Source organism: Strix aluco, chromosome 2 (genome assembly GCF_031877795.1).
Source record: "Strix aluco isolate bStrAlu1 chromosome 2, bStrAlu1.hap1, whole genome shotgun sequence".
Taxonomy (NCBI): Eukaryota; Metazoa; Chordata; class Aves; order Strigiformes; family Strigidae; genus Strix; species Strix aluco.
In genome coordinates, this window is record NC_133932.1 from 91,395,457 (window position 1) to 91,407,572 (window position 12,116).

The following is a 12,116-nucleotide window of genomic DNA, read 5'->3' on the forward strand; positions in this document are numbered from 1 at the left end:
GAGAGAAAACAAGAAAGAAATTACATTCAGTAATGACAGAAGTCTTAGGTAAGATCCTGTAGGAATCAAGTATATTAAAAAAAAAATATTTAGGGGAGTTGATGTTTTCTTTAGAACAGCCAACTATACTAAGATCACAGCCAGCAGCTATCCTAGTGCAAACAAAGGATTGTACTTTGTACTTTTACTAAGCAGTCAGCTTGGCCAAGTCAGGAATTATATATTTAAAAAAAAGAAAAAAGAAACAAAACCAAATTACTACAGATGGATAGCAGGGGGGAGAGGTACAAGATAAAACTTAATTTGCAAGGACATAACAAGTAGGCAAGAGAGAGACAGGTCCTCTACCTGCAGTGATGAAGTCCTTCATTCCACAAAAAAATCACCAACAGTTTAAAATCATATTAAGCCCTCTATTGGAATGTTAGGAGGAAGCTAATATGGTGTTTTTATTCAGTGTCTTGAAGAGTCAAGATTCTTCATATATCGTACTTCACTTACAGAGAGTATGATTCACCTGTCCAAGTTATGTCCATACTGTAGATGTTTACCTTGGACATAGTCATCTTCAGTGGGGAGGGGCAAGCACTGCTGGGACGTGGTTCATTTCATCTCAAAATAAACCACAAGCCACCTGAATAGCTCCGATGTAGATGACTACAACGTGCATTTTTCAAGTTAAGTCATCACAACCTACTCCGCAGTCTGAAGCAGAAGCAACGTTTTGGACCCAAGACACCACAACCTTCAGCACCACAGCAGATTTTTTTCTGAGAGGATGGCAAGATATAGAGAGTGAAAGGTCAAAGTCTGAAGTGTTTCTCCACGTTTGTGGCTCCATGTTCCCTGGTTAATGGGGGTTTTTCATAAACAGATCCTCGATCTTCCTTCTGGCATAGGACTCTGCAGATTCTGGCGGGTGAAGGGTAGACATTGCAGCCTGAGGTTTGATAGTTTGTGTTTTAATGTTGCCAGATACTTCCTGGAGACCTACTATGGACCTTAAAAAGACTAAGTGACTTTATTTGAAAATACAAGTTCCTTACTCAATACTTGACAATCCTGTATCTACAATCTGTGAACTTGTATTGGACACACCCTGAATCGCTTCAGAATGGTAAATGTAGAGTGAAAGATGCAGAACAATGTTCTAAGGACTGTTCTACTCATCACAGAAGAAATGTGCTGTAGGGTTATCAGAATTAATACATCCATGAGTTGGGAGGTACTGCGGTAGATTTGAATTATACAGCGGTATTAAACCAGCAGTTAGAGTACAACAGGGTGTACACAGGACAGAAGGTAGAAGAAAGCAGAGCCCAGTGTATTTATTAAGGATCTCCCTATCATATTAGTCAGACACATCTCCTTCAAACCCAGCTCCCTCCTCACTCTCTGCTTCTCATCTATCCTCAAAGCCTCAAGTCGCTGTCACCCTGCTCTTCACCACGACTCTCAGGTGCTGATTTCTGTCCTAATCCACCATAGACAAGCCCTTTCTCTCCTTCCATTGCTTTCTGGCTGCCGTTTCTCTGCTTTAGGAGCCTCTTCCCGCGCACCGGGAGCAGAGCTGCCGTGTGGAGGGGCAGCAGGAGGAGCAGAGCCCAAGTCAGGCTGGGCACTAAGGCTCTTCCCGGCTGACTGCATCCAGCCAAGGAGACACACAGCACAACCTGGAGCCGCCCAATCTGGCGTACAGTGTATGCTGAACCATTTTAAAGCTAATGGAAGATGTTACAAAAAGGGAGAACATTTTTTTCCTGTGTTAAGTACCCAAAGAGGAACCTTATTTTAAAGTGTTCACAATGCAGCTGTCAACTAATACATAAAAGGCATTTACACCAGGGATTTCAGCACTTCCATGTTCCCAGGTCATGGATTAGATGTCTGTAACAGAAACTTAATTCAGAGGGCATTTTGTTAGAAAACTCATCTTTCTAACTGTAAACTGACTTGATGAGGGATCATGAAAGAAAATACAAAAGGAAAACTTTTGCCCAAAAAGGATATTGAAGAAAGACTAACTACAATGGAAGATTAATGCACATAATTTGAAGTGGTTTATATCGATATAGGTCCCTGCGGGTCTTAAATTCTGGAAAACTGAGTTAGCAGATGAACCTGAGGTGTCTGACCCACTATCCTTTTTAGAAGATTTCTGAGGGTAGCACCATATTTACAAACTAATTCCATTTTTTAATTTTCCAGCCTTCTCTTATTTTTGATTAATATGAGTATTAATTTAGGAAATTGAAATTACAGTGGGGAAAGGACATGACACTGCTTCATTCAGTTTGTTAAGGAGACTGAGCCAGGGACAGGCAGTGTTAGGGAAATGTTTCTCTCACACACAACTGACCATCCCCAGTTACTGCTCCAGGGAGACGGCACGGCTAAGCCTGAGCATCAGGCTCTCCCACGCGTCACGGCTGCGCCTCGGACACTCTGGCCCTACGCTGTCAGACATTCACGTCACCACATCTCCCCCCGCACCAGTCTCTACTGCTCGTTATGGCCAGATGCCAGCACAGGCCACTAATCAGATCAGTCCATGATAAGATTCCTGCATGCCCTTCCAGCAGTCCCGTGTGCTTTTCTGTCAGCTGTTGATCCAAAGCCTGCACAATGGAAATACTCAGTTCTTGTTTGCACCATCCTGTTTGCCATGGCTCACCACACTCAGCTAATTCATACCAAACTCAGCTCCTGGCCAAGGCGAAGATGCAGTACTTCCACTTGGATCATATACATCATTAGTTTACAAATAGCTTAAACATTCATGGGTGTATCCACGCACTGAACTCAAAATGAACAGTAAAAGTTAATAAGGCACAGGCAATTAACCAGTCGCCATCAGAGCCTGATCATCTTGGTCCTTACAAAACGGTTTTCATTAATCACATCATACAGAGTTAGTTCATTGTTTCACCTGAACAGAGGCTAGCTAGGGAGCTCCAGGACCACCCAGTCATTTGGGATAGAACTCAAACCTTGTAGGTTTTTGCCACAGCCCCCTCCTTAATCCGTGCCAGATATTGCGGGTGACTGAGAGTGCAGCAGTTGCACCGCAGATGCCCGTGTTCCTCAGCCCAAGGCATACTGGAAGGGCTGCGCTGTCACACCCCCTGCTCTCACTGCTGGGGTCCAGCAGTGATGAGCTTGGGCTACCAAGCGTTCCAGGTGGCAGGCTCTTCACCAGGTGTGTCTACATAGATGCAACCAAATACAGAACAAGCAGCTGATTACAATCAACAGCACAGCAAGCAGGTGCAACAGGGCATCACAAGTCATTGATAATCACCCAAAGATGTCCCCCGCCAGCTAGCCACTGAGTTTTCTCAGGTAATGGCCACTGAGGGTCAATCGGGGTTGGGCCCTTTAGCCAAACTGCTCCCTTTCTGCATGAATCCCCCATGCAGCCGCCTGCTTGTAGCTCAGCTTCTAGTGCTGTAGCTATTTACATGAGTGAGCACCACTCCTTGCTATGGGAGGAGCTGCCTCCTTGGGGATGGACAAGGTGAATTCAGTATCCTTAGCCCATGTTAGCTCTCAGCTAGTATTTCCAACTCCCCTTCTGTTCATTCAGCAATATTCCCTTCCTGATACAGCATGATGTGGCTTTGTGTACATCTTCCCCTGCAGAGTTCATCCTTTCTGCTCGGTCAGCTGCCCTGGAAAGGGTTCCCACTGCACCCAGCCACACTCCGAGGTCTCTCCTGTGCTGTCCACTCCATCTGAGCAGCCATAAAAAGGAAGGATGGCATTAAACACACTGGCACACACGGGAAATGCATACTCCACCGTGGCCACGTGTGCAGCACTGTCATGTCACTTAGAGCTGTACCACCCTGCTCAGAAAGTTGAGATTCAGGCTGTTTGGTACGATGGGCAGGGTATGGTCCACTAGCAGTAATTTGCCATCCTAATGCAGATTCCTAACAAGACTTAGAAACTTGACTGGTGAACCTGAACAACCCTTTCAAAGCATTTGCCTGGAGGCAGTGGGACAATCTCAAAATGGCTGCCTCAGGGGACTCCATTTCTACCCGAGCCAAATGTGATCTCTGGTCAATATCAGCCCTTATTGGCTGATGGCCCTGATTACCCTAAAACCCTGACAAAAAGGGCATGAAAGAAGAAATCCATGGCCAGAAGGGCAGGGAGGGAGATGGATGGATCTCAGCGAAGGCCTCTGCTGGAGAGGAGGCGTGGCCAGGGAGCCTTCCCTCGGCTGGGCTTGGGTGAGATCAGCCTGGGAGACTGTGTTGACAGTGTCTAGTTCATGAGCGTTGTGGGTCTGTTCCCTCAGGGTGGCCAGTAAGGTGCCCGTGCCCAACAGCGGCAGCGAGTGGCACCCTGGGTGGCACTGGGCAAAGCCCTGCCGGCAGCTGGAGGGAGGTGACCCTTCCCTCTGCTCAGCACTGGTGAGACCATGCCTGCAGTGCTGCGCCCAGGCCTGGCCTCCCCGGGACGAGAGAGACTCGGGCACCCTGGGGAGAGCCCCTCAGTGCCCCGCCCCCCCCAGCACCCCCCAGCACGACCGTTGAGGTCACAATGTCCCTCTGTGTTGACCCAGCGCTGCCCTGGCAACGACCCCAGTGCCTGCAGGGACGGTGCTGTGCCAGCGCAGTCGTAGTGGGGTCTCGCCCAGCAGCACCTGCAGAGCATCAGGACCCCTGCGGAAGCCTCTCTCGGGCCGTCGGAGCACGGCCCTGAGCCCCACCAGAGTGTGCGAAGCGAGGCCTCTCGTGTCCTCGAAGGGATGGGCCAGGTGAACTGCTGCCGTGGCTCCAGGTGAGCTCCCCCCGCAGCTCGGGGACACGCCGGCACAGCCGGGCCCCTCAGCAGCCGCCTTGCTCACGCCCGACACCATCTCCTCTGCAGGGTCGACCCTGACCCCGAGCAGCACTGCAGGCCTGTCCCGGGGTCACCCGAGCCGCTGCTCCGTCAGCGCGTGAGGGTGACCCAGGGCCGCAAGACGAGGAAGAGGGACCTCCTCCTCTCCAGGGACACCCTGGTCATCGCCAAGTCCAAGTAAGACTCGCAGAGCCCCGCTGCCTTTCCTCCCAAGCCCCGGCCCTGGCACCAGGGCAGGGGCACCCAAGCAGCAGCCCCAGGCCCCCGGCACCCTGGTGCTGGAGGCACCCATGGCCGTGCCTGTGGCAGGTGGGTGGTAGAGGGGAGCCACTGGGCTCGGCCAGCTTCAGGTCACTCCCTGCCCCTCCTCTCTGCAGACGTGGCAGCGCCCCACGCCCTCAGCTCTGCCTGGCCCTGGGCCAGCTGCAGGTGCTGAGCGGCAGGATAGGGGCGGCCGGTGATGGCCCCGAGGAGGAGGAGGACAAGACCACCAACTCCCTTGTCCTCGTCTGGCCCTGCGGCTCGTGCGTCCTGACCTTCCAGTGAGTCTCGGTGCCACATGCCACAGCGGGACTGGGCAGCGCCTCTGTCCTGCCCCACGGGGCTTCGTCCTGCCTCTGTGGCCATCCCCACGGGGCAGGGCTGTGCCGGCGCCCGCTTCTGCGCGCAGGCTGGGGAGCAGCGGGCACTCAGGCTGCTTCTCCTCTCTTTCTGCAGCTCCCGGGCGGAGAAGGAGCTCTGGGTCAGCGCACTCCAAGGGTAAGCCCGGCCTGGCGGTTCAGCCTGGGAGGCCCGTGCTCACCTCATGGGGGATGCTCCAGGCTGGGGAGAGGTGCCCCCACGGCTGCAGGCAGCTCTTGAGCAGGCAGAGCTGGCAGAGCTGCTTTGCCTGGCTCTGTCCAGCCAACACCTGCCCAGCCCCAGCCCCACCTGGGGCTGTCACTGCTCTGCGCTCCACTGCCAGGTGGTACCCAGCTGCTTCGAGGCAGCTCGGAAGTGCTCCCTGGGCTGGCAGGAGAGGGAAAAGGCAGCCTGGGTCTCACACAGCTCTTTCTCTGCCCCTTCCCCATACACAGGCCACCAGAAGGAGTGGAGGGAGCCCGGGTCACCCAGCTGCCCTCCATCAAGGCCCTGATGAAGGAGCTCTGCCGCCGCAAGGCAGTGAGTGTCCCTCCTGTCTGTGCTCTGCCCCCAGATGCTGCTCCAGCCCAGCATCGGGTGCATCCCTTCTCACCTTCTGCTCTCTTCCCCTTGCCCAGGTGACGACACTACGCGCCAGCAGCCTGGAGAGGCTGGTCGAGGGCCAGGCAAAGGTCAGGATCGTTCAGGGGTCAATCTTGGCCATCCCACCTCTCTCTCACACATGGCCAGGGGCCGCTGCAGCTCACCGGGGGCCCTTGCTGCTGCGAGGCTGCTCGGTGAGCACGGTGCCTTTCTTGCAGGCGGGTGCAGAGCAGCGGCCACCACCCGTCCCTGCTGGCGGCAAAGGTGGACACGGCCCCTCGGCTGGTGAGTTTGGAGAAGAGCGGGGCAGGACGGCCTTTCTCTCCTCCTCTGGCAGGCGGGCACTCGTGTTGCAGTGGGGCTGCTGCCCCTCCCCTCAGGGCACCTCCGTCCCCATCGCTCCATGCAGGAGATAGCTGAGCCCCCAGGACCCCTTGTTCCCAAACGATGCCTCTCCCTTGCGCTCGGCGGTGGGGGGACAGCGCTGAGAGGGTCCGGGAGCACTCGCCCGGTGGTTCTCATGCAGCGCTTTTTGCTCTCTTTCCCTTGACAGCAGGTGGGACCCGCAGCAGGAGGAGGGGGCTGCCCTGGCCCTTCACACGGCAAGGGACCTCGGCCGCTGCAGAGGCGCCCAGGCCATCGGGCTCTGCCGGCAGCGGGGCTCTCTTTGGCCGGCCCCTGGCAGCTCTCTGCAGCCAGGACGGCACGCTGCCCCAGCCCATCCAGGTAAGCGAGCCTGGCCAGGGGCCCCCACCCCACTTGCTCCGCTGGAGAGGCGGTGTCCCAAGCAGAGGGACCCCGGCTGGGACTCCGGGACAAAGCTGGCTCCTCCCCATGTCCCCAGCCTCCAGCCACCGCTCCATCATCCAGACTCACTCCTGGCCCTGAGGAAGGTTCACCTGCCCCAGGGTCTCTCTCCAGCCAAGCAACTCTCCTCCTCTGTGCCCCGCAGGACCTGCTGGCTCTCCTGCACCAGCACGGGCCATCCACGGAGGGGATCTTCCGGCTGGCAGCCAGCGAGCACACCTTGCGGGAGCTCCACGAGGCCCTCGACAGTGGAGCGGAGGTCCACCTCGAAAGCCAGCCTGCGCGCGTGCTGGCTGTCATCTTGAAGGTGAACCCTGCTGACCTGGAGCCCGGCAGCTCCCAGCTCCATCGGTGCTGGTGGGCACCTGCGAGAGCAGGAGCCAAAACGCGGCTGCCTGCTCGTCAGCCAGAGAGCCAGGGATGCTGCCTGTGCTCCTGGCGGTGGTGGTCAAGTCCTCACCCGCATCCCTTGGCATTGCAGGACTTCCTCCGCAAGATCCCCTCCAAGCTCCTCGAGGCACATCTCTACGAGGAGTGGATGAGTGCCCTGCAGAAGACCAGCAGGCAGGAGAAGCTGGCAGGACTGAAAGAGTAAGTGTGGCGAGCAGCCTGCCTGCTCCGCGGGGACTGGCAGAGGCCGGCACTTGTCTGCAGAGTGACAGCCTCCTTGGAAACGCCCTTTTTTTCTGCCAGCCGCCTCTTGCTGTTGTGGGGTCGGGTTTTGGGGGCAAGTGGCACAGCAGAGCACGTCTCTCCTTGGAGCGCTGCCCGCAGGCATTGCGGGTTGCTCCACGAAGGGACTCTTGCTAGAAGGGGAGGCAGGGAGGAGGGAGGCGACCGCCTCTCAGCGAAGGCAGTCCCTCTGCTGGAGAGCAGGCGTGGCCAGGGAGCCTTCCCTCGGGCGAGCCTGGGGGAGATCAGCCCGGGAGGCCTGTGCTGACAACACTTACGGTATTAACGTTGTGGTCCTGTTCCCTCAGGGTGGCCAGCAAGTTGCCCAAGGCCAACCTGGTCCTGCTCAGACAGTTGCTGGCCCTGCTGCAAAACATCAGCAGCAGCGCGGCCACCAGCAGGATGACTGCCGGCAACCTGGCTATCTGCGTGGGGCCAAACCTCCTGAGCCCAGCTGAGGAGGACACCCTTCCCCTGGACGTCCTGGTGCAGGCCACGGGGAAGGTACGCTCTGTTCACCAGCCGGCTACAGCCCTCTGGGCCCGCCCCAGCTTTGCTGTTCAGAGGTACCTGGCTGCCTCCTCTCTTCAGCAAACGCTTGTGGGGGAGCTGCCGGCAAGAGCAGCCCCACAGCTGCGCAGAAGCCAGGCTCAGCAGTGGGAAAGGCTGTCGCACCTAGGTGGAAACCAATGGTTTGCTGTGTGCAGGTGACGCAGCTGGTGGAGTTCCTCATTGAACACCACGAGGAACTCTTTGGGGAGGAGGTGGCTGGGCTTGCCGGCACATCGGATGAGTCACCGCTGGCACCGGGGCTGGCAGCAGCAGCAGCAGAGGTATGTCAGGGCCACAAACAGCGTGACGACCAAAGCCTCCCCCCTCAGAAGGGGGAGTGCTGCCGCCGCGGGGACAAGCAAGATCATCCACCAACCTGCAGCTCTGCAAGAGCGCAGAGTAAGGCTGAGGCAGGTTGGCCCTTGCACTTTGGCGGTGATGCCGCCAGAACTGGCTCAGCTGGGCTGTGCAAACCCATCCGAGGGATCTGCCTTTCGGAGCTGAGGTAGCAACTGGGCAGGTAGGTCCTTGCCACCTCTGACCTTCCACCTTTCCATTGCAGGTGCCACCAGTAGCCCCAGAAAGCCAACACCTCAAGAGCTCGTCTGGGGAGAGGAGGTAACATGAGCTAGCTTTGGTGAAGAGCAGAATTGTTTCATGTTTATCATGGCTTTACCTGTCTAACCATACTATTGCATGGAAAGGTTGCCAGGCTCTTCACAAGAGAGCAGGAAGAGAAGAGCGAGCTCTGAAGAGGGGAGCGATGGGCAGCCAGGCTGGAAGAGGAAGAAGCTGGAGCCAGAGCTCTCAGGGATGGGCAACTGAGGGAATCTGAGCAGGTAAGATGAACGAGAAGCCCAGGTGTGTAGCAGACCCTCTTGTCCATCTTCCAAAGGCTCTGAACACTGCTCTGAGTATAGGAGGTCTTTCCGAGGTGCACAGAGATGGCCCCAGACAGGAAGCACGCACCTGCCCTTGGGAGAACGTGTAGGTCTGGAGAAACATACCGCTCCAGCATATGTTGGCAGTGCTCCTTTTGGACTTGATGAAGCTTGTTTGTGCAAGGCTGAGCAGACACCTCGGCAAGGTCACAAGACTCACCATTTTGAGCTCTTTGACCCGCTACCTACAGAAAGAGGCAAAGTCCCTCTTTTCTGTTCATGCCAGCTGGCAATCCTAGCACACTGGTGCTGCCTGAATCCCAAAGACGCAGTAAGGAGTTGTTCCAAAGAGCTGTAGACACTGAGATATTGGCACTGCTGAAAAACTCACGTTTCACCTGAGGAAACTGGGGGAAGAAAAAAAGAACTCAAACCTTAAAAAAATCAAAAAAGAGCATGGTTTGCCTGCCAACCTGCCATTTTAGTGTGGGACAGTGAGGGCTGCTGCTGCTGCTGCTGCTGCTCGGGTTTTGGAAAGGACCCCATCCCAGCTCCCCGGGGGCTCCCTGCCGAGACCTACTGCCTGGCAAGGGGGCACTGCACATCTCTGTCAACCTGCCGTGCCCTGAGGGCATCGCAGGCGTTGAGAAGGGGCCAAAGCAACACCGGAGTCGCTGCCAGTAAGGGTTCTCTCTCCGGTGCCAGGAACGACCCCTTTTTCATTGGACTCCCCAAAGAACGGGCAATAGAGTCATGCCTGTTCCTGCCCTCATGGTTTCACCAGCGCTTTCTGACTCTGCCCTTGTAGGGGACCATCTATTTTTGCTGCTTGGGTTCCCCAACGAGCTCTGATGCCTGGGCTTCCAGGGACACGACGCGGCCCCAGCACCACCTCGGCGGAGGCGAGGAGAGAGGCGCCGTGCCCTTCTGCGCTGGCCAGCAGATTGCAGTCGCGCACCGCTGAGCCGCAGCGGCCCCGCACCGCCCTCAGAGCCATCCCAGCCCTCGCAGGAGGCCTTGCTGGCTCACTGCCCAGCTCCGTCAGCCAGTGCCCACCAGCCGGCACATCTCCCCAGGAGGGGAGCTGGCATGGGAACTTCAGATTACGGGGAGCATCTTACGCGTGGTGGTGCATGTCGTCTGGGAGGGACAGGAGGGACGTGCTGGCCAGGCTGCTCCAGACTAGAAAACCCTCCAAGTTTTACTTACAACTGCTCACTCTTGGCAGAGAGATGCTGAACCAACGTGGATGTTGTCAGAGTCCACGGATTAGAGGAGATGACACAAAGACACTGGTGAATGCAGATGAAGAATGGTAGCTTGTCACACAACTTCCTTGTGACATTTGTGAATGTGCGTCAAGAAGGTGGGTCGTGCCAGCAGAGCTGCACTGCTTTATGTGTACAGGAGCGAAGCACTGCACCTTTCCAAAATGCAACTAAACTCTAGAAAAGTATTGGCCTGCCGTTGGCATGCAGCTGCATACCTCATAAACCTGTGAAGGTCAGGAAGGAAAGAGAAAATAATTTCTAAAAGAACATGCAGACGGGCAGCGGACAGGAGCATGGAATTACTCCACCGCATTTTTATTTACAGCTGCCCATTCTTGGCAGACAGATGCCGAACCAACTTGCTGAGTCCAAGCAGGGAGCACCCGCTGCAGCTCTTTGGTCGGTGCAAGTACTTGTATGCAGCACACAGCAGAATGTCCTTTCTTATCCTTCCGGCTCAAACATGACTAGCTGGCAGTTTCCAAGAGCTTGAGAACTCAGATCAGCTACAGAAAACATCCCTTTCTTGCACCTGCTCCTGCAGATCCGCTCTCTCTGGACTGAGGCAAACACACCCCTTTCCGTCCGTCCGTCCGTCAGAACTGGAGTTTTGAAACCAGCTTTTCCCAAAGCTCCAAGTACTTAAACAGTCTCTACTGTTTTGACACTTCAGCCCTCTACGATGTCTAACGGCGTCGAGCGCCTTTCAGAAGGGAAAACACAAGTGCCAGCCACAACAGGGGCAAGAAATGGCACGGCTGCTCTGCAGGTCTTGCAATGATTGTGCAGGGGTCAGCAGAGCACGCAAATTCAGGTGCAACTCTCCCGGCTGGCGTCTGAAGTGGTCCAGAGGCAATGCCATCTTCTCTTCACCGCCAAACCCTCGCTTGTTACCCGCAGCAATTGCGGCCCTAAGGAATTCAAGTCCTAACTGCTCGGAGCTCTGCACTATGGCAAAACCGAGGGGATTTAGAAAGAAAATCCCTACATCATTTTTGGGAAAAGAAAAATCCCTAGGTACTCAAAAGGGAGAAACGTCAGCTGTCGAGACCTTAGTGTGGTCTTTCTTACCATTTCCCTGCCATTCATTTGCCTGCCTCTGTGGCTGAGAACTGCCGATCAGCGTTTGGTCCGCAGTTACCAAGTGGAGTCGACGGTGCTATTGTACACGCAGCTGTCTGTTTGCTGGTGCTTGATACAGACTCAGAGCCTCTGCTAACACATTGCAATAGAACGTCGTGCCCCATTCGCTTTTCCGTAGCATGGATGTCCCAAGGCATAGCGCAACCAAAGCACTTAATAAATAGAGGATTATTTAAATGCCGTTCGGAGATGATTGCAGGTATCCCAGCCGTTTGCAAACAAAGCTGCCTCAAATCTGAGTGCTGAGTGTTTGTAATCGGACTGAACAACCGACATGGGCCTATTGCCATTGCCTTTGCTGGAATACATTGTACGGACTGTCTGCAGCCCTTAACATTTCTTCATATGTCCTTCTTTCTAAAATGTCTTACTGTTTCTTTGCAGAAATAAAGTGTCAAATGTATATGGCAGTCTCAGCATCAGTCTCGGTATTTGGATGAGCCCCCTTGCCTTCCCTCGCCTCTCTTGCCTTGCCTCCCCATCCCTTCCCTCCCTGATGGGAATTGGGATCATAACCCACTAGTCTGAAATTAGCAATCCAAGCAGAAATGTACTGGTTATAGGTAGCAATAGGTAAGTAATTAAATTTTAAGTTTTGGGGATCTCAACAACTTCAAAAAATTGTCCTGTACAGGACTGGAAAATGAGCTGTATATGATGCCCCCCATGTGTGGTGAACACACTGTAAGAGGCCTTGGCAACCCAGGGG

The 12,116-nt window shown here is 54.9% G+C and overlaps 1 protein-coding gene across 1 annotated transcript; it reads left to right on the forward strand.

The window, feature by feature from the left end:
* The first annotated feature begins 5,991 nt into the window (after positions 1 to 5,991).
* On the forward strand, positions 5,992 to 11,857 carry LOC141920040 (T-cell activation Rho GTPase-activating protein-like). The gene is made up of 10 exons (XM_074816726.1): positions 5,992 to 6,018; positions 6,117 to 6,366; positions 6,635 to 6,807; positions 7,034 to 7,195; positions 7,370 to 7,479; positions 7,869 to 8,064; positions 8,268 to 8,393; positions 8,675 to 8,730; positions 8,817 to 8,951; positions 9,802 to 11,857. The coding sequence occupies exons 1-9, from the start codon at positions 5,992 to 5,994 to the stop codon at positions 8,935 to 8,937; spliced, it is 1,221 nt and encodes a 406-aa protein (XP_074672827.1). The 3' UTR covers positions 8,938 to 8,951; positions 9,802 to 11,857.
* Positions 11,858 to 12,116: the final 259 nt, after the last annotated feature.

What these genes read in the sequence shown, in the direction of transcription:
- LOC141920040 (XM_074816726.1), top strand. Translation starts at nt 5,992, where the DNA reads ATGAAGGAGCTCTGCCGCCGCAAGGCA. An exon ending in AAGCTGGCAGGACTGAAAGA is followed by an intron (nt 7,480 to 7,868) that starts GTAAGTGTGGCG and finishes CTGTTCCCTCAG; the next exon opens with GGTGGCCAGCAAGTTGCCCA. An exon ending in TGGCAGCAGCAGCAGCAGAG is followed by an intron (nt 8,394 to 8,674) that starts GTATGTCAGGGC and finishes TTTCCATTGCAG; the next exon opens with GTGCCACCAGTAGCCCCAGA.